At 57.5% G+C, this 16,616-nt stretch overlaps 10 protein-coding genes across 10 annotated transcripts; 4 read left to right on the top strand and 6 right to left on the bottom strand.

The window, feature by feature from the left end:
* Positions 1–63: 63 nt before the first annotated feature.
* SCHCODRAFT_02645329 (actin-like ATPase domain-containing protein) lies at positions 64–3,018 on the bottom strand. The gene is made up of 13 exons (XM_050346430.1): positions 2,631–3,018; positions 2,459–2,567; positions 2,208–2,409; positions 2,056–2,155; positions 1,782–2,006; positions 1,646–1,726; positions 1,480–1,596; positions 1,392–1,433; positions 1,153–1,341; positions 956–1,103; positions 852–901; positions 463–798; positions 64–408 (listed from the first exon to the last, which is right to left on the bottom strand). The coding sequence occupies exons 1-13, from the start codon at positions 3,009–3,011 to the stop codon at positions 142–144; spliced, it is 2,247 nt and encodes a 748-aa protein (XP_050197052.1). The 5' UTR covers positions 3,012–3,018; the 3' UTR covers positions 64–141.
* Positions 3,019–3,090: 72 nt separating this feature from the next.
* On the bottom strand, positions 3,091–3,360 carry SCHCODRAFT_02521414 (uncharacterized protein; the record flags this gene model as incomplete). The annotated part of the gene is made up of 1 exon (XM_050343476.1): positions 3,091–3,360. One exon carries the CDS (start codon positions 3,358–3,360, stop codon positions 3,091–3,093), a length of 270 nt encoding a protein of 89 aa, XP_050197051.1.
* Positions 3,361–3,808: 448 nt separating this feature from the next.
* On the top strand, positions 3,809–3,994 carry SCHCODRAFT_02521052 (uncharacterized protein; the record flags this gene model as incomplete). The annotated part of the gene is made up of 1 exon (XM_050343470.1): positions 3,809–3,994. A coding segment is annotated over one exon (186 nt), but the record flags the coding sequence as incomplete, so codon positions are not given.
* An 86-nt stretch (positions 3,995–4,080) lies between these two features.
* On the bottom strand, positions 4,081–6,160 carry SCHCODRAFT_02645324 (uncharacterized protein). The gene is made up of 6 exons (XM_003026492.2): positions 5,846–6,160; positions 5,474–5,787; positions 5,323–5,422; positions 4,862–5,274; positions 4,414–4,812; positions 4,081–4,362 (listed from the first exon to the last, which is right to left on the bottom strand). The coding sequence occupies exons 2-6, from the start codon at positions 5,699–5,701 to the stop codon at positions 4,342–4,344; spliced, it is 1,161 nt and encodes a 386-aa protein (XP_003026538.1). The 5' UTR covers positions 5,702–5,787; positions 5,846–6,160; the 3' UTR covers positions 4,081–4,341.
* A 653-nt stretch (positions 6,161–6,813) lies between these two features.
* Positions 6,814–8,727, bottom strand: SCHCODRAFT_02133191 (uncharacterized protein). The gene is made up of 3 exons (XM_050341896.1): positions 8,617–8,727; positions 6,951–8,565; positions 6,814–6,899 (listed from the first exon to the last, which is right to left on the bottom strand). The coding sequence occupies exons 1-2, from the start codon at positions 8,644–8,646 to the stop codon at positions 7,051–7,053; spliced, it is 1,545 nt and encodes a 514-aa protein (XP_050197049.1). The 5' UTR covers positions 8,647–8,727; the 3' UTR covers positions 6,814–6,899; positions 6,951–7,050.
* Positions 8,728–8,804: 77 nt separating this feature from the next.
* On the top strand, positions 8,805–10,034 carry SCHCODRAFT_02133155 (uncharacterized protein). The gene is made up of 3 exons (XM_003026593.2): positions 8,805–8,883; positions 8,941–9,678; positions 9,726–10,034. Exons 2-3 carry the CDS (start codon positions 9,077–9,079, stop codon positions 9,934–9,936), a joined length of 813 nt encoding a protein of 270 aa, XP_003026639.2. The 5' UTR covers positions 8,805–8,883; positions 8,941–9,076; the 3' UTR covers positions 9,937–10,034.
* SCHCODRAFT_02645312 (uncharacterized protein) lies at positions 9,890–11,188 on the top strand (the record flags this gene model as incomplete). Its single annotated transcript, XM_050346429.1, has 3 exons — positions 9,890–10,182; positions 10,232–11,019; positions 11,073–11,188. A coding segment is annotated over exon 2 (523 nt), but the record flags the coding sequence as incomplete, so codon positions are not given.
* On the bottom strand, positions 10,956–13,418 carry SCHCODRAFT_02645308 (UPF0052-domain-containing protein). Its single transcript, XM_003026490.2, has 10 exons — positions 12,989–13,418; positions 12,735–12,935; positions 12,612–12,681; positions 12,400–12,556; positions 12,147–12,354; positions 11,977–12,094; positions 11,847–11,926; positions 11,746–11,800; positions 11,536–11,686; positions 10,956–11,489 (listed from the first exon to the last, which is right to left on the bottom strand). Exons 1-10 carry the CDS (start codon positions 13,302–13,304, stop codon positions 11,397–11,399), a joined length of 1,449 nt encoding a protein of 482 aa, XP_003026536.1. The 5' UTR covers positions 13,305–13,418; the 3' UTR covers positions 10,956–11,396.
* A 97-nt stretch (positions 13,419–13,515) lies between these two features.
* SCHCODRAFT_02645307 (uncharacterized protein) lies at positions 13,516–14,405 on the bottom strand. Its single transcript, XM_050346428.1, has 2 exons — positions 14,170–14,405; positions 13,516–14,120 (listed from the first exon to the last, which is right to left on the bottom strand). The coding sequence occupies exons 1-2, from the start codon at positions 14,371–14,373 to the stop codon at positions 13,581–13,583; spliced, it is 744 nt and encodes a 247-aa protein (XP_050197047.1). The 5' UTR covers positions 14,374–14,405; the 3' UTR covers positions 13,516–13,580.
* Positions 14,406–14,499: 94 nt separating this feature from the next.
* Positions 14,500–16,227, top strand: SCHCODRAFT_02645302 (chorismate synthase). The gene is made up of 5 exons (XM_003026592.2): positions 14,500–14,587; positions 14,638–14,831; positions 14,930–15,152; positions 15,207–15,442; positions 15,501–16,227. The coding sequence occupies exons 2-5, from the start codon at positions 14,664–14,666 to the stop codon at positions 16,092–16,094; spliced, it is 1,221 nt and encodes a 406-aa protein (XP_003026638.1). The 5' UTR covers positions 14,500–14,587; positions 14,638–14,663; the 3' UTR covers positions 16,095–16,227.
* Positions 16,228–16,616: the final 389 nt, after the last annotated feature.

Below are 16,616 nucleotides of genomic sequence, written 5' to 3'. Positions count from 1 at the left end.
GTGTGTCGGCAGATGCCGGTAAGCGAACCTCAATGTTGCTGAGAGTGGACTCGGGGAAAACACTTTCAAGCAACGTGTGTACATTCACAAACAGTCAGATATGCGCACAGAGCAGTACATACAGAGCAAGCAGAAGAACAGCTAAAGCGTAGCACCATTCCAATTTCCACCCCACCATCGCCGAATCCTCTCCCCTCCATGCTCCTCGTACTCTTGGCGCGTCACGCCGACCGTCCTGAACTCTTCTGTTTGCGCGAACGATGCCATCCCTTTCCAGGCGTCTAATGATGGCTCGTTCGCGCGCACAATCTCAATCGGCATTTCCGGTGGCATAATGGGTCGCATCGTTGTCTGCAACCGCTCGACTAACCCCGGGAACTTTGAAGGCGTACCAGTTAGGAAGATATTCTGCACGTACACGATCAGCACAGACTCAAGTCATCCATACAACGTGAAGCGCACCTTGACAAGCCGGCCCTTCTCCTCGTACGTGAATCGCGCAAGGATATTCTGAATCACCTCCCCTAGCCCAGCGGAGTCAAGCCCAGCCATAAACGGCGAGAACCATGTCTCGCAAGCCCGATAGCGTTCGGTGTTCAGATGTATCCTGTTGGCGCCGCCCACATCCCATTCTGAGTATCCTGGCTTGAAGGCACACAGTAGCGGCGACCGCTGTTGCTGTATGGCCGCATGTGTGTGCTCCTCGGTGAACGTAGGGTCATGGACCAAAAGCTTCTCCTCGATTGCCATGAGACGCTTGAGATCCTCTTCCTGATCCTCCGCAGGAGCGCTGACATCCTGAAAGGGGTAAGCCTCAAATGCTCGACGAGGCTCCGACAGCAACAACATACAATCTTGCGGTACTCGTCCCAATCAGCGTCGTTGGCGCCGAACGTATCGTCTGGACTCGGTTAGCCGCCGTATGCATGCAAGCGGTGTAGAATCGCCAACGTACCACCGCCGACCTTCCTCCCACGCTTTGGTACCCTCTCATCGGCCGCCAACGTCGCAATGCTCTTCATACGCGCCTGAGCAGCCGCGCTCCTCCGATCCGCCAGAGCCTCCTTGTGCTTCTCCCTTTGATTGATCCTTTGCATCAACGCCTGACATAACGTCAGCTAAAGCCTGTAAGGAGCTTCACGAGTAACGTGCCTCATGCTCTTGACGATGCCGACGCGACCAGCCATCCAGGTCCGTGGCTCGCTCTTGCTGCTCGGCGCGCTCCTCGCGCTCCTTGATCTCGCGTTCTTTCTCTTTCTCCTTTCTTGCCCGTATGCGCGCCTCTTGGCCCGCCTTCAGAAGCTTCTGCTTCTTCTTCTCCTTGAGCTGGTCGGCGTCCAGCTACATTTCCATTGTGAGCGTAGGTAGACAAGAGCCAGCAGGATACGTACCTCTTCATCAGGTACGTCGACCAGAGGGTACTGTGGTTCGTCCTGCATCCAGTCAGAATGTGTCGACAGCAAGCTACATTGCACTGACCATAAGCTCGTCGCCATCCGCGTCCTTCCTCTTCGCCTTCTTGATCTCTGCTTCCAGGACTTCGATAGCCTCGTCGAGCTCAGACTCGTCGCTGATCCCATGCTCTTCGAGCTCTTCCTAAGAAGCCTCAGAAAGATCGATAGAATCAGTGAAATCCTGCACTGACAAGCCAATAGTTGATGTCCATTTCATCGCGGCTATCTCGTAGAGCAATCAAGTTTTCGAGATCCTCTTCCTTCTTCGCGGCCTACACAACCGTGGTTATCACGCCTCACGCAGAATCATTATGAGAAACCGCGCACCTTGTCCTGCCGATTCTTGGCCGCAATCTCCTGCAGCCGTTTGCCCTGCTCCTTCCGCCGTTCCGCCGCCCTCGCCAGCTCTTCCTCCGTCTTCGTCTCCCATGCAGGCTGCGTGAACGGATACTGGATGATGCAATCCACTTCTCTCAGTTTGATCGGGTCGCGCAGTGCGCGCATCTGAGCCTTGTAGTCTGTCGCGAAAAGGCAGAAGCGCTCCAGCATCCACTGTACTAGCGTGTGAGCTCATGCGAATCAGCAATAGAGACACCCTCACAGAAGCCTGCACCGGCGTCACGCGCGTCGGAAAAGTCGGATACTTCAGCTGAACGAGCTTTAAGAGGTAGTCAGACGCCTGGGATGTTCCCCATTGCAGACTGATGTCGCCATGAGCATGGGCTGGGTAGACTTTCGATTGCATGAACGCACCGTTTGGCATGGCTGAGAATACCGCGCCCGTTCAAGATGGGTATGACGGAGGTAGACGCGGTGTTGAAGGATATCACAAGTCCGTCGGCAGTGAAAGGGCCTGGGCTCGATGGTTTGTTGCGCTCATAAAAGGACATCACTCCGTCGAGACAGTAGGCAACAGAAGGTACTGAGTACTGCTCGAACAAGAGCTCGGACGTTACTATTGGCGATTCAGCTCGAGCGGGAATAACATGCAGCATATTGCGTACATGTTCGGGAATGGATGGGGGTGGCGATCCGCTCAGTCATGAGGATGGGATGCTCGACCGTGTCTGTGTCTATCCCCAAGTTGACAAAGGCGCAATCGAGGACATTCTCCTACGCCTCGACCCAATGAAATCAGACATGCGCAGCAGAGAGGAGGCAAGACTACATACTCACCAAAGCATCGAAGTTGAGCAGCACATCGCCCTCCCACGGATACTTCGCCTGTGCCTTTGCCCCACTCTCGACCTCGATCCCATCGCCGAAGAGGAGGAGAGGCTTATTGGTTTTCCGCTCTTTGTACCGTGCCATTACGTTGAGGCTCGTCCTGGGCTCCTTGCTGGTAGCAAACCCGTACCGAAATGTCGTACTGCCATTATCGATCACCAACGGTGTCTCTGTCCCTCGAAAGGGATCGTAGGACGATGGCGGTGGTTGGGGAACCGGGAGAGAGGGGAAGGGAGGTTTATAGAGAATCGGATCGTTTTTGGAGCTCATAGTGCCAGTATCTGATGTCCAGATATCTGTAGAAAGGGTTGCAGGGCCCTTTGAAGGCATGGCGAAGTAGCGTCGTCAACGTTGTGAACAAGCAACTTCGGACCAAGTGAACGCGTCCACGGCACGGTCACCCGGCCCGCTATGGCGTAGATTCCGGCGAAAAGATAATCACGGTCGCGCTTTCACGCCACGCAATCGCGGTTTGGCTTAGGGAGGTCCCGGCCATCTGAGGGGGTGAAACATACTTCTCTTGACTGCTCCGCACTCTCAGATGGCCTTGGAAATGAGGTAGAAGGTGTAGAGAGCGCCGACGACGTTGTTCGGCCGTTGCCGACGAGGGCGGCAAGTCGGTCCGAGGTCTCCGCCCAGTCCGTGGGTCCTCCTCCCATCTTTTACATGAACCGAACATTGCCTGACGGGAATAGTATCCCCGTGCATATTTTGTTTCTGACTTATGTATAGCTTCTGATGAGGAACATGGCAGATAAGCTGTGGCCCCTGTGCAAAAGAGCGTTGACCTGAATGCTCCTGCCTGCGTGAAAAGCGGAAAGAGAAGAACAACGATGGAGCTCATGCAAGTCCCTTTTCTTGCCATTTCCTTGTCCGGATCTCAGTCGCGCGCACCGGGTGTTCAGGGAGGGCGACGATGGCGCGCGCAATCTAGGTAAAGCAGGCTGGACGAAAATGATGAAGTCGGTTGTGTAATTCTCTGAATACTGATACAATTACTTGGGAAAATTGAGTCAAGACCACTCTGAGTGCGGTATAAGAAGATCAGAGGAGGAAGAAGGACGAGCGGCGTCAGCCCAAGGACTGGGCGGAGACCTCGGACCGACTTGCCGCCCTCGTCGGCAACGGCCGAACAACGTCGTCGGCGCTCTCTACACCTTCTACCTCATTTCCAAGGCCATCTGAGAGTGCGGAGCAGTCAAGAGAAGTATGTTTCACCCCCTCAGATGGCCGGGACCTCCCTAAGCCAAACCGCGATTGCGTGGCGTGAAAGCGCGACCGTGATTATTTTTTCGCCGGAATCTACGCCATAGCCCGCACCCTATAGGGCGCATCATCACAAAGTCCTACTTCACCAGTCTCGCCAACGACCCTCCCAATCTCTCTCATCACAAAGCGCTGGTTCGAAATTCAACCCGCCCAAGGCTGGCTGACTCATTATCTATTCACCGATCCGCGCCATTGTAAAGAAAATCGAGTAAAAAATACACATGAAGCTGTCGCCGGCGTACAACAAGGAATACGAAAGCAAATGTCCGAAAGTTCATGGTCAACAATAACGTCCATGGCGAGCAGGCGGGTATGCAAAAGAAGCGGAATACAGGCGGGGAACGGGCATGGTCATGGCAGGATTAGAGATCGGGACGGCGCGGTAAGGTACTTAGTCCTCTCTTGAGAACTTCTGGTAACGAGGTCAGTATACTCGTCGCAAGGAAGGGGACGAAGCACGCACATCGGTCTTGACGAAACCGCCGAAGCCGCCGCCGAAACCGTTGTTGAAGCCTCCGCCGCCGAAGCCACCGAAGCCGCCGTTGTTGGCGCCGTTGTTCCCACCGTTGTTACCGCCATTGTTGCCCCCGTTGTTGCCGCCATTGTTGGCCCCGTTGTTACCACCATTGTTACCACCGTTGTTCTGGTTGCCGGTGTTCCCGCCATTGTTGGCACCGTTCCCGGCACCCTTCTTGACAGTGAAGTACACGATGTCGTCCAGCATACCATGCTGGGCGACGGGCACGATGACGGGCTGATGGTTGGCGGCAGCGTTGATGGAGCCCATGCGGTAGACACCCTCAGGCAACCCATCCGTCACGTCGGCGGTCAGAACACCGTTCTTCGCTGCCTCGTTCAAACCCTACGCGAACTCAGCGGATTGCTCTCCAATGAAAAGTGATTACACATACCTTGAAGAACGCGAACTTCTTCGGGTCAGTGGGCGTGGTCTGGTCCATGCTGTCCAGCTTCTCAATGACGACGTGCGAGTGACCGTCGATCTGGCCGCCAACGAGCTGCTGGGGCGCCGCGAAGTAGTTCGTGTCCGGGTTGACGAACGTGCCCGTCTTCATGTTCTTGATCGCCATCTGCATCGTAAAGGCCTGGTTCGCCTCGATGGTGTCGCCGTTCTTCGGGAAGACGAACTTGGAGGAGGGCATGTTGTCGGTCGAGGGGATCTGGCCGATGGGTGCCGTGTTACATGAGCCCGACTCGATCTGCTGGCCGTTGGTGAGGGTCTGGCCGACGCAGAAGTTGATGAAGTTGTTCTTCGACGTGAGCGACGCGGCCTGCCCGTCCGCCGGAGGATTGTTACCGTCCTGTGCTGGAAGTATATCAGTACGAGTTGCAGTCGATAGCGAGGACTACGCACCAAAGCCATCCGAGACGACCGAGGGGTCCAACGTTAACGAATCGTCGGCACTGCCATTGTTGTTGTTTCCGCCATTGTTGTTATTGTTGTTGTTGTTACCCTGTGAGGATGCATGAGCGATCGTTGACCTTCGCATGGAGAGTTCACTCACGTTGCTCTTATCGTTATTGCCGTTGTTACCACCGTTGTTACCACCATTGTTGCCGGCGTTGTTGGCACCATTGTTCCCACCACCGAACCCACCCCCAAAGCCGCCGCCGAATTGCCCGCCGCCGAACTGACGGGGACGGACGGCGCGACCGCTATCGACGCCCAGGTCCGACGCGGCGACCTGGCCGAGGGCAGGAAGGAGGGCAAGGAGAATAATCGAAAGCTTCATGATGTAAAATACGCGAAATGAGCGGGACTTCTCGGAAGTCAATGAAAGAGCGTGAACGGCGCGGAGCTCGGGACTGGCGAAGAGAGCTGCGTAGGCAGGCTACCGTGAGTACGAGGAATGGCATGACGAGGGGACCCGACGTACAAAGAGTTGATGAGCCAGGCAGCACAGCTGCAAAAAAGAACGGAGAAGAAAGACGAAATAGAAGAACGAAACGACGTTGAAACGAAGGGAGGGAAGGGGGAGTAGGATGGTGACCCCGATACGTGAGGCTTTTATATTATTGCCTCCTTGATCACCCAGAAGTCGGGTACCAAGCACACGTCTCCACGACGACATGTTATCCAATCAGAGATCAGCCCATCCCGCATGCGTACAATGGCCAGCGGACGGTCCTCCTCGACGTTCAGACGTTACAGAGGCCTCTAAGGAAGGTTTTGACGAGCGATAGCATCGAACAAACCATGTACGTTGTTGGATTCCAAGCCAGACTGCGCAGTGTAGTCCAGGTCGTGGGCCGAGCCGCCCGTACGCTTTCCCACGGTTGGACTTTAGTCCAATCATGTGCTGTCACGCCGTTATTTCTGATCACGGTTGCTACCGTCGACGATCGCTCACAAAGCATACCCATGAGCTCAGTCGCAGGCCGCAGACAAGGCAGCCGAGCTCTACCAATTCACCTATGCAGCTTCCCATGTCAGTGTGAACCTCGTCGTACTGTCTTCTCGCGCGCCAGCAAGCGTTGCGCGAGAGGGAATGGGAGGGAATCTGGGAGGGGCTTCGCGCCGAGGAACCACCAGAAAACGACCGAGGGTCAAAATTGGCCGTTGACAAGGCACCTCCCGGACACCATCACCGTGCCCCTACCTCGGCGCTGGCAAGCGATCGCATTCATACCCCGCCCCCGGGATCACCGCGCTTCATGAATTGCTCAACGTCGAAGACAAGTCGTCAGAAGAGCGAGCTGCCGCCATCGATGCGCAAGAGGTCCTCGGCGACGAACGTCAAGCGGTAGCTACTCACCCACGAATGTCACGACGGAGAGAAGGGGCTGACAGCAGCGCTAGAAATCCACACTTTCGGGACTGCAGATCGTTCCTTGAGTTGTAGCTGAATATAGCAGAAAGATCGACTTCCTCCTCGTGAACCGCCTGATACAACACGACGACGATCCAGAAATATCCGACCCCACATAGTCCTTGAACATAGCAGTGAACATATACGACGATAGCGATGGATAGTGACAGACAAACAACAGCAGTTGCATGAGATGGGATCCAGCCAGACGAGACGAGAGAACGAAACTGTACAATCCAGCGAGCTATGATGCTCGAGCTCGGCACCCCGACTTACTCGTGAGCCTTTTTCTTCAGCTGAAGAACCACGGCGTTGGTCTTCCTGTCTACACCGAGCCACTCCTTCGCGTCCGCGACGTACACATCGGCAACCTGCGACGTCTTATGCGCCTTGTATAGCATGCTATACAGCAGCAACTTCAGCGACGACTGCAGCTCCCTCGTCACCGTTATGTGCAGCTTCTGCAGCGGCGTCTGCCCAAGCGCCACCGGCTCCGCCCACTGGCAGCGCACGGTGATCGCCTCCTCGATGAACCAGTCGAGCCCGCGGTCCAGCGAGTAGCCGTCCTCGCTCACCACGAGCTCCTTCAGAAGAGGTAAGAAGCTCACCGCGCGGTTGCGGTAGCCAAGTGCCTCATAGAAGTTCGACTCGATGGTGTTCTCGAGGTGCAGATGCAGCGATTCTATGGACGGCAGCGCGTGAAGCAGCTCGACCAGTTGCGCAGAGACGACCTCGATGCGAGCGAGGCGCAGAGATCTCAGCGGCATCATCGACCTTCGGACAAGGGCCAACATCGCCGCGTGATCCCATGTGCATGCTCGATGTACCGATGACGAGAGCTCCAGGTCGAACTTCTCCAGCTTGGGCATAGTGAGCGAATTCAGCAGAAAGGCAGTCTGCCCGATGAGAGGCTCGTCGCGGTCGTGTCGCAAGTTGCTATACCGGGCGGAGGCGACGAATCGTATCCTCAGCGATTGCAGTTCTGGGATGTTGTACTCGGTTGGAGCGATGCCTTCGAAGACAACTGCGAAAGGAGGAATTTCAAGGGTGCAGCGAAGAAGCTGAGTGCAGGCAGAAATGTACCGGAAGGTCGACCGCGGTGTGCAGGAGCCCTGGAGGGTAAGGGACAGGTCGGTAAGTTGGGCGTACGGAACACGAAGGATGGATAGAAAGGCATGGTCCCAGTCGACAGAAGGAAGTACCAGCTGCAGGGATCGCAATTTCGGTGCGCGTGCGAATCCGTCGATGCGCCTCCTGGACATGATGCCACGGGGAAAGTTCAGCGGTCTCATTCGAAGTTCTTCCAGGTTGCAGAAGGTGGCGTCCAAGGGTATCATGGTAAGAAAGGCATCAAAAGGAAGCGCGAAGTCGAGGATGCGCAATTGGTCGGCGAAGAGTGGCACGACCCGCAAGATCGAACGTGGGACGGATTTGGCGCTACCCGTTCGGCTGCCGATGGTGAGGGATCGTGTGTGGCTTTGAGCGCGCTCGAGCCACTGTATCGCAAGCTGGATGTGATCAGGGAATCTTCCATGAGAGAACTCAAGTCGGAGGTCGGTCCATAGACGGGGAAGGGAGTGTGCTATGTGGCGCCAAAACCAGCAGACGTGCGTGAGCACCAGCGGTCCGCATCGTCCGCCATTCGCGACAGCGCTCTCAAAGATCTCAATGAGAAGCTCGTTAGGAAGCTCCGTCAAAGGACAAGGACGCGTCTGATCAGCGATCTCGTATCTGTCGAGTGGCGACCTTGTAGCAGGCGCCGCTGATGCAGCTGGGTATGCCCGACGCTACTGATCCGTCAGCGATTCGTGGCAGGTACACATACAGAGTGAGCTCACTGGTTGGTACCGTCCGCTGCGTCGAAGCATACTTCGAGGCAGGGCGAGCTACGAGGTCGACTCTTGGGTAGACCTCGCGGTTCGAGAGCAGCAAGCGCCCCCGCACATTCTAATCCCGTCATCAACATTGCGGATCATCGGCCCGACGGACCGTATCCATCTTTAGGGGCCGTGCCGCCGCGCAAGCTGGCATCGAGTCCGAACCACTAGAAAACATGCAATTTGAGCCCAGGCTTGACAGACCCGCGCATCCATCGTCGCATCTAGGTGCGCAGAACATGCTTCCCTTGGATGAGCATAGTAATTCACGCGGAATATACATAGGGCGCTGATTGTCGCTAGACGGTCCAGGACGGGCACTCGGTGAGACCTGCCTTGCCTTCATCACTCATGAGAGGAGATTGACAGCGCTGCCATTCCCTCACAGAACAACCCATTACATCTACGAAGGCGTCCGAATATGCTTTATCTGCTCCGCCTTCCCGTATCCCCTCGAGCAAGTGCACTCTATCCCCTTCCTCGCAGCATTGCCCAGCGACGCACTTTGAGCTCCAAACCGCTTCCACCCACCCTGGTCACTGCTACGGCACCCGCGCACCAATGCTACATCTTCCTCCACGCCTCCGAACCTCCCACTGAGTTCCCTGCCCGCAAATCCACACCCATTCAACGCGCACTGCAACTCCGCGCTTCCCGTTGGGGCGGCGTCGTCAACTTCTCCTGGTCCACCGACACGGAAGCCAAGTCCGACGAGTCGCGCATCCAAGGGACCGCGTACACCGTCGCAGGTGGAAGATTGAATCTCACAAATATCGCGCTCGAAAACATCGACGAGGTCGAGAGACAGATCCTCGAGCACATCTCTACTGCGCCGGATCGCTCGGTCCACCAGGAGCAGGGGCTTGACTTCTACGTCTGCACGCACGGAGAGCGAGACTGTCGTTGCCTAGAACACGGCAAGCCAGTCGTTGAGGCACTCCAGGCCGAAATCGCTCGTCGGCGACTCAAGGAGACGCTGCCGCCCATCAACGTCTACGAGTGCGGTCATGTAGGGCAGCATGCGTAAGTGTTTTTACCTCTTTCCATACTCTCGTACTAACGGGCTACAGGTTTGCTGCGAATGTCCTCCTGTACCCGCACGGAGAGTGGTTTGGGCTGCTTCGCCCTGAGCATGTCCCCGAATTCCTTCAGGAAACCCTTTCCGTACCTTCGCGCCCACGCACCGCTGAGGATCCACCCCTCTTCCCCGAGCACTGGCGTGGCCGCATGGGCTTGTCCAGAGACGAGCAGTTGACACTCTACCAGTCGCAAGCAGCGTAGACTATTCCCCTTAATACACGCTAGATGAGTTTGCTGCCCCAAGAGTATGGTATATTCGGAGCAGAGAGAGATACAAGACAACACGGCCGAGCCTGCAATACAAACATCAGACATACAGAACACGAGAAAGAGTGAGTACAGGGGTGAGGGTGCGGAGTCGTGTGTTCTCAGTCAATCCTCTATATCGGAGTCTTCGCTACAAATACAGTGGCAACACACGAAAGGCTCGAGTTGCCACCACCACCACTGGAGGCATGTCAGCAAAGTGACTGGAGCGCACAAGCAGGATACGTACGTTGCTATTCAGCAATCGTCCTGGCCACTTGCCGAAGACCAAGTCAATCTCCCGCCGTAGCCGCTCCTCGTCCTCTTCCTCGTCCGCATACACGTACTGCCTCGGAATCGAACTCTGCATGAGCGGCGTCCCCTCATGCACCGTCGGCGGTCTCCCCGGCCCTCCACTTCCCCCGCTTACATCGCCATTCCCGTCGTCCACCCGCTGCCGCCTCCCACTTCCCCCCGCCAGCAAACTCACTCGCTGCCCCAGCGTCCCCCATCCCGGCCGGTCGCGCAGGCTCTTCTCCCCATCCCTCCACCTCAACGGCGCCGAGATGCTCGACGAGTCCGAGATGGATGACGAGCTCGAGGGAGAGCGCGCTCTGAAGGCCGCGGGAGGTGTATCGGGCAGCACAAAGTGCCCGCGCACCCCGGACGTGATGCGTACGCGTGATCGAAAGCGCACACTGCGCTTTTTGGGTGGGGGGTCGGAGGGGGAGAACGGGGAGGAGTCGCTAGCCGAGGAGGGCGAGGAGGTGACGCCGTTGGGTATGGGGGAGGTCGGTGCGTGTGCGGGGGAGGGGATGCTCGACATGGAGGACGTATGCTCGATCATGCAGGGCCGGCCGGCGGGGTCGGCGGGGTCGTTCAGGGAGATGATGTAGCGCTCGCCGTGGCTCACGATGACCTGCTCGTCGGGGCGCAGGCCCCCATGGGGCGAAACGTCGACGGACCGGACGGCAGGCCAAGGGGAATGCTGAGGGGACCCGTCCTCGGACATGGAATCCCTCCGCGCATCGTCGCGCCCTGCATAAATGTCTCAGCTCGTCCCCCACACACGATCAACGAACACAACAGACTGCAATCCACTATCCCCTGCGCAGTGTACCGAGGCCCATTCGCTTCGCCCATCGCCCGCGGACGACCTCGAGATGAGAGCGAGAAGTAAGACTGCGCGCGGCCGAGAATCCCGCCGTCATGCTGGATAGAGTGTATGTAAAATCTGCATCAAGTACATCATCGCTAGATAGCGCGCGACTAGATCCCACGGGGCAGCCAACTACACCCAAATCCCACCCCTGCCCGATGACGACGCGCTGAGAGAAGTGGCCTCGCCCAAGCTTCCCCTGATATGGAGGGGCGCATGATGAGCGCGCGCCTCAGCCACCGGCGATCGAGACCGGCTACTCAATGCGCAGGATCTTATCTATCGCGGCGCTCACCGAGTCTGCGCTGAACGAAGCACCCTCGATGGGCGTACAACGGACACCCAAGGACTGATGGACTTGTCAGGGAAGGTCAGCCACAGAACAACGTACTCACGGTGATCGCGGCAACATCCACATCGACCTGCGCCTCCTTCAAATACACCAGGTCCGTGATGAACGCAGAGACGGGATATCTCGTCGCCACATTCCCAAGGCCGCTATAGCTTCCCGGGCTATACTGCGTGTTCAACGTATTCGCGATGGCCCTGCGAGTGGCGCCGTATTAGCCCACCCAATGCCTGTCAGTCAGACGACATGTACGCACAGCACGTAGTCCACTGCGCTATATCCATCCGTCTCGCGATCGTTCTTCGAATTCACTGCTGGAGGTCGGCAGACGGCCCCAAGGAGGTAGGGAACACTGACGTAGAAGAACCTTCGCTCGGAGGGAGCGGGAGCGGGCGATTGCCGACGCTACGCCTCGCAAGGCAAGGCAAGGCATAATACTGCGCAGCGTTGGGCTTAGGCGTGGTGGGTCAAGTGGTCGCGAACGCACCTCGTCCATAAGGATCCGCACGAGTAGACCAGACAGTCAGCCCGGTTCAGGCTACTGATGTACTCTGTATTTGGTGACGGATGGATCTCCATACCGTATGCGTTGATGTAGTACAGCCCTAATGACGACGTTCAACAGCAGTGTCTTTGCCGGATCATGGTGTACCTCACTAGATATGCGAGCTCCCAAAGGCTGATACTCCTCCTTGCCGGCCTGGTGGTCGAACTTAGCGTTGTTCTGACTGAATTGGCCTGCCTGTATCCCATCTTCATCTTCATCGGTGTTTTCTGGGTTCGTGACAGTGAATCGGGGCATGTCGAAAGACGGCTGAACAGGATGCGATATCTCGCATTGCCCTACCAGCTTTGCACCATTGTCCTGAGGGCAAGTTAGAGCGAGATACACCTATCCGAGGGCACTCACAAGCTCCGCGGCAATGGTGACCGTATGATTCGTAACGATCGCAGGCAGGAGAACGTTCGGCGAAGCGCTACTGTTCGTTATCGACGAGAACAGAAAGATGGCAGAAGGCAGGGAGCGGAAGAAGTTCTGGGCGGCGGCCAGGAAGTAATTCCCTATACTTATCGGTCGATGTCAGTACTTGCCCCAGCCGCTCTCGACGTAAATGCCCCTACCTGCCGTTCACGAAGCTGAACTTCTTCTGCGCACGGCGCAGCAGCTCCGACTCGAAGTACACAAGGAAGCCTAACACAGTTGAGCCGCATTCCACACGGAAAGGAATCCTGCCGGTGGCGCACCTCGAATCGTCTCCTTGCGGTCACCTGGGATGCCATTCCACAGGTCGCTGCTCCCCTCCACGATGTCCCGCCACTGATCCCTTGCCTCGCGCTCGGTAAGCGTCGTGGGCAGCCGATAGGAGAGCAGATTCCGGATCGCATCCAGGGGCGAGCCTGGCGGGCAGGCAGGAATGAGGCGCACGAGGCGCGAGCGGATGTCACCTGCCCAGCTGATAAGCGCCCGTTGCCTCAAGAGGCGCGCGCAAGACACGTACCTATAGACGGTCCTCCTAGGACACGTATGATCTCGCTGCTTGAGCCGCCGTCGTCAGAGACGGGAAGAACGTGACTGGTCTGACTCTGTGCGAACGCAGAGCAGATGGCATTGCCGCCTGTGCCGCCTGAGATGACGACAAAAGAAGTCGAGCGATGGGATGGAAGGGACGGAGAGGCGATGTTGACTGTCGTCTGAGAGGGGTTTTGTGAAAGCCCAGGAACATTGCTTTGGATGGGAAGATCGAAGACGGAGGAGCTGGCGCTGTCGCTTCCAGTGCGATGGTGAACGGCTAGGTTGGAATTGCTTGTCGACATTTCTTTCGTAGTGTTCTAAGCTTGTAAAGGTGCTGCGTCTATATGTATGTGTTCGGGAGCATAAGTACCGCGTTCGGCGCGCGGGTGGACGACGTGTCTTGACTCTGGCTCGACGTGTTCAAGACTCAAGTAGCGAGCGCCTACGCCACATATTCGTCACTAGCACCATCAATTGGCGATCACTGAAGCATCATTACAGCCTGCAGCAATCTGACTTTGAGCAACTCCAATGCGAACGGGGATAGGAAGACAAATAACAAACAGGGTATATAGAAGCTACGGACATCGTCCACCGTTGAGCGCGATTGCGCTCTTATTCTTCTCCACCGCGCACATGAAGGCCGCCAATATGTCCACCTCCTCCCTAACCCCGCTCAAGCCCATAGATCCTCCTGGCCCACCGAAGATGGCTGCCGCCGCTGCATTGTACCCTCCAGGAATCTCCCCCATGAAGTGTCGCTCGGCAAGCGTGCTGAGCACGACGTTCAGCTCCTTGACGTCATTAAGGATAGGCGGGCGGGCGCGCCAGAGTTCTTCGTCCTCGAGCAGGCGCGCGCTGCGGCGGCGACTTGTCTCGCGCTCCTTCAGCGTCATGGGGTCGCGCCGCGGACGGTTCGCGGGCGTCGCCCCGGGTCCACTCTGCACGGGGGGCGGGGGAGGTGGGGGGCTGGCCTGCCGGTGGAGGCCGGTGGAAAGCAGCACGGCCGGGGGTATAGGGTCTTCCTTGGAGAGTGGCGAAGGGTATATGGGTGGGATGAGGTCGAATGTTGCAAGGTAGTTGTGGATAACCGGGGGCGGAAGAGACTTGAAGTCGATCTGTTCAAAGGTCAGGACGCGCTAGCGTGGGGCGGGCAGGGTCACGTACTGGGCATATTCTCTCCTCATCCTTCGTCGGCTTCTCCGCTACAGGTGGCTCGACCTTCTTGCGCTTGTTCGCAGGTGCGCGAGCGTCGTCCGGATGCGCTCGCTTCGTGCCAGCCGTCCCCGGGCCTGTCAGCGACGCGGCAGATGGGGCAAAGTACGACGCGTCGTCGTGGGCATGTGTCTTCTTGCGACGAGCGGCGGACATTTCGGACAGCGGTGGTGGCAGTGGAGGTAAGCGGAAGGGTGATGAAAGGACTGTAACGCCGCGATGCTTGATGCAAACAAGCCGAGGCCGTGATCTGGACTTGAACACCGGCGCCTAACCGGCATCCCCCACCTATATAGTGACTCGATCGCGATGCTGCACCAAGATTTCTCCCTCCCCAGCCTGTTCTCTACAACGCCCAACCTATCCCCTTGTTCGTGTGTTCTTTTCCAGCGTTTTGCGCGTGTCTCACCCCGATCGCAGGATCCCCCCGCTCGTCTCTCCCCACCATGTCCACCTTTGGTTCCCTCTACCGCGTCACGACCTTTGGCGAGTCCCATTGCAAGTCTGTCGGCGCGATCATCGATGGCTGCCCTCCCGGCATGCGCCTGACGGACGCGGACGTCCAGGTGCAGCTAAGGCGGCGGCGTCCTGGCCAGAGTGCCCTTACCACGCCAGTACGTTACCCGTCCATCGCGCTCTCTGTCATCCGCACACAGCACCGCAAACCCTTCCCCACTACTTGCCACGTCGAATGTGCTAATCCCGCCCGCAGCGCAATGAGCCCGACTTGGTTTCAATTCAGTCCGGCACGGAGCAGGGGATTACGCTGGGGACGCCCATTGGCTTAATGGTGCAGAACACTGACCACCGGCCGCACGACTACTCCGAGACGGACCTCTACCCGCGTCCGAGCCACGCCGATTACACCTACCTCGAAAAGTACGATGTCAAGGCAAGCAGCGGTGGCGGACGCAGCTCTGCACGCGAAACGATCGGTGAGTTTGCATCGCGCCCTCCCCCTCTTCAGGACACAGGCTTACGGTCTTAAGGTCGTGTCGCTGCCGGTGCGATCGCAGAAAAGTACCTCAAGGAGGTATATGGCATCGAGATCGTTGCCTTCGTCTCTGGCGTTGGTAAAGTCCATGTCCCTCGCACAATGGGTGGAGACGACGACGAGATCCTATCCGAGGATTACATGAAGCTCCTCAATACGGTCACACGCGAAGAGGTCGACAAGAACACCATCCGCTGCCCCCACGCTGCCTCGCACAAAGAGATGACCGATGTACGACATCCCTTCACTCCGTTCTGCCCGTCCTCCGCTAATGACCGTTCACCCTCAGCTCATCACTTCGACCGCTGCAAAGGCCGACTCCATCGGCGGCACCGTCACCTGCGTCATTCGCGGCGTCCCAAGCGGCCTTGGCGAGCCCGTCTTCGACAAGTTCGAGGCGAAGCTCGCGCACGCCATGCTCAGCATCCCCGCCACCAAGGCCTTCGAGATCGGCTCGGGCTTCAAGGGCACTGAGGCGCACGGCAGCCAGCACAACGACGCGTTCTACGCCAAAGGCGACGGCAAGCTCGGCACGCGCACGAACTGGAGCGGCGGTGTGCAGGGTGGGATCACGAACGGGGAGAACATCTACTTCCGCATTGGCTTCAAGCCGCCAGCGACAATCTCGCAGGAGCAGGCGACGTCGACGTACGCGGGGGTGCCGGGCACGCTCGCTGCGCGCGGACGTCACGATCCCTGCGTCGTCCCGCGCGCTGTGCCCATCGTTGAGGCTATGGCCGCCATCGTCGTGATGGACATGATGCTCATTCAGGAAGCCCGCCATGCCGCCCGCGCTCGGCTCGCCCCGCTCAGCCTCCCTCCTGGCATGGGCCGCGCTGGTGTCGACCAGGTCATTGAGGAGGTGAAGAAGGATGAAGCTTAGTAGATCTGTCATAGAATGTACTCAAGTGTACTATTTATCTTGCTTGTGTGCGTGTCTCCCGCCCATCGCCTCCTATGTTTAATTGACTTTCCAGCAGACAGTGCTGTCCAATACGATGCGATTTAGATGTCACTCTGTTCCCGTATTGTCATCTGACGTGTGAAGTCCGTTCGATAGCCTTCGGCTTTACCAAATCTAGAAGTCCTTGAGGGCTAAAAGCGGATGTTTGTTCGCGTTATGTTCCAACATCGGCTTGCTTCCCGCCATCATCGACAAGCGCAATGTCATCCTCCCGCTCGGTCACCAGGACTGTGTATGCCATCTTGGGCCGACACGCCTTTATTGAGTCACCCGCCCAGGGTGAATTCTGTCGCCGCCTGCAGAAACGTTCATGTATCGTCGCAGTCGCCGCGATGGGGCTCTATCAGTGCGTAGTATCCTACTGCCGATGAACTGAATTCAACTTCCCTGCATAGGACCCGCGGGAAGGCGTATGTGAAGGTCCCGTGGGCGGCGACAGAT

The sequence above is a fragment of the Schizophyllum commune genome (genome assembly GCF_000143185.2).
Source record: "Schizophyllum commune H4-8 unplaced genomic scaffold SCHCOscaffold_17, whole genome shotgun sequence".
Classification (NCBI taxonomy): Eukaryota; Fungi; Basidiomycota; class Agaricomycetes; order Agaricales; family Schizophyllaceae; genus Schizophyllum; species Schizophyllum commune.
Note: the sequence above shows the minus strand (reverse complement) of the source record. Positions and strands in the feature narration are given on the sequence as shown.

Bases quoted from the DNA above. Each gene is read 5' to 3' on its own strand.
- SCHCODRAFT_02133155 (XM_003026593.2), top strand. From the start codon at position 9,077: ATGCTTTATCTGCTCCGCCTTCCCGTATCCCCTCGAGCAAGTGCACTC. The intron at 9,679-9,725 runs GTAAGTGTTTTT...AACGGGCTACAG, and splicing joins GGTCATGTAGGGCAGCATGC to GTTTGCTGCGAATGTCCTCC.
- SCHCODRAFT_02133191 (XM_050341896.1), bottom strand. From the start codon at position 8,646: ATGCTTCGACGCAGCGGACGGTACCAACCA. The intron at 8,566-8,616 runs GTGAGCTCACTC...ACGGATCAGTAG, and splicing joins GCAGCGGACGGTACCAACCA to CGTCGGGCATACCCAGCTGC.
- SCHCODRAFT_02645329 (XM_050346430.1), bottom strand. From the start codon at position 3,011: ATGCCTTCAAAGGGCCCTGCAACCCTTTCTACAGATATCTGGACATCA. The intron at 1,597-1,645 runs GTCAGTGCAGGA...GAGGCTTCTTAG, and splicing joins TGGACATCAACTATTGGCTT to GAAGAGCTCGAAGAGCATGG. The intron at 902-955 runs GTACGTTGGCGA...AACCGAGTCCAG, and splicing joins TGGGAGGAAGGTCGGCGGTG to ACGATACGTTCGGCGCCAAC.
- SCHCODRAFT_02645302 (XM_003026592.2), top strand. From the start codon at position 14,664: ATGTCCACCTTTGGTTCCCTCTACCGCGTCACGACCTTTGGCGAGTCC. The intron at 15,153-15,206 runs GTGAGTTTGCAT...TACGGTCTTAAG, and splicing joins CTCTGCACGCGAAACGATCG to GTCGTGTCGCTGCCGGTGCG. The intron at 15,443-15,500 runs GTACGACATCCC...GTTCACCCTCAG, and splicing joins CGCACAAAGAGATGACCGAT to CTCATCACTTCGACCGCTGC.
- SCHCODRAFT_02645308 (XM_003026490.2), bottom strand. From the start codon at position 13,304: ATGTCGACAAGCAATTCCAACCTAGCCGTTCACCATCGCACTGGAAGC. The intron at 11,927-11,976 runs GTGCGTTCGCGA...AACGCTGCGCAG, and splicing joins TGCGGATCCTTATGGACGAG to TATTATGCCTTGCCTTGCCT. The intron at 11,687-11,745 runs GTGCGTACATGT...CGCCACTCGCAG, and splicing joins AGCGCAGTGGACTACGTGCT to GGCCATCGCGAATACGTTGA.
- SCHCODRAFT_02645307 (XM_050346428.1), bottom strand. From the start codon at position 14,373: ATGTCCGCCGCTCGTCGCAAGAAGACACATGCCCACGACGACGCGTCG. The intron at 14,121-14,169 runs GTACGTGACCCT...ACCTTTGAACAG, and splicing joins ATGAGGAGAGAATATGCCCA to ATCGACTTCAAGTCTCTTCC.
- SCHCODRAFT_02645324 (XM_003026492.2), bottom strand. From the start codon at position 5,701: ATGAAGCTTTCGATTATTCTCCTTGCCCTCCTTCCTGCCCTCGGCCAG. The intron at 4,813-4,861 runs GTATGTGTAATC...GAGTTCGCGTAG, and splicing joins AGAAGTTCGCGTTCTTCAAG to GGTTTGAACGAGGCAGCGAA. The intron at 4,363-4,413 runs GTGCGTGCTTCG...CCTCGTTACCAG, and splicing joins GCGGTTTCGTCAAGACCGAT to AAGTTCTCAAGAGAGGACTA.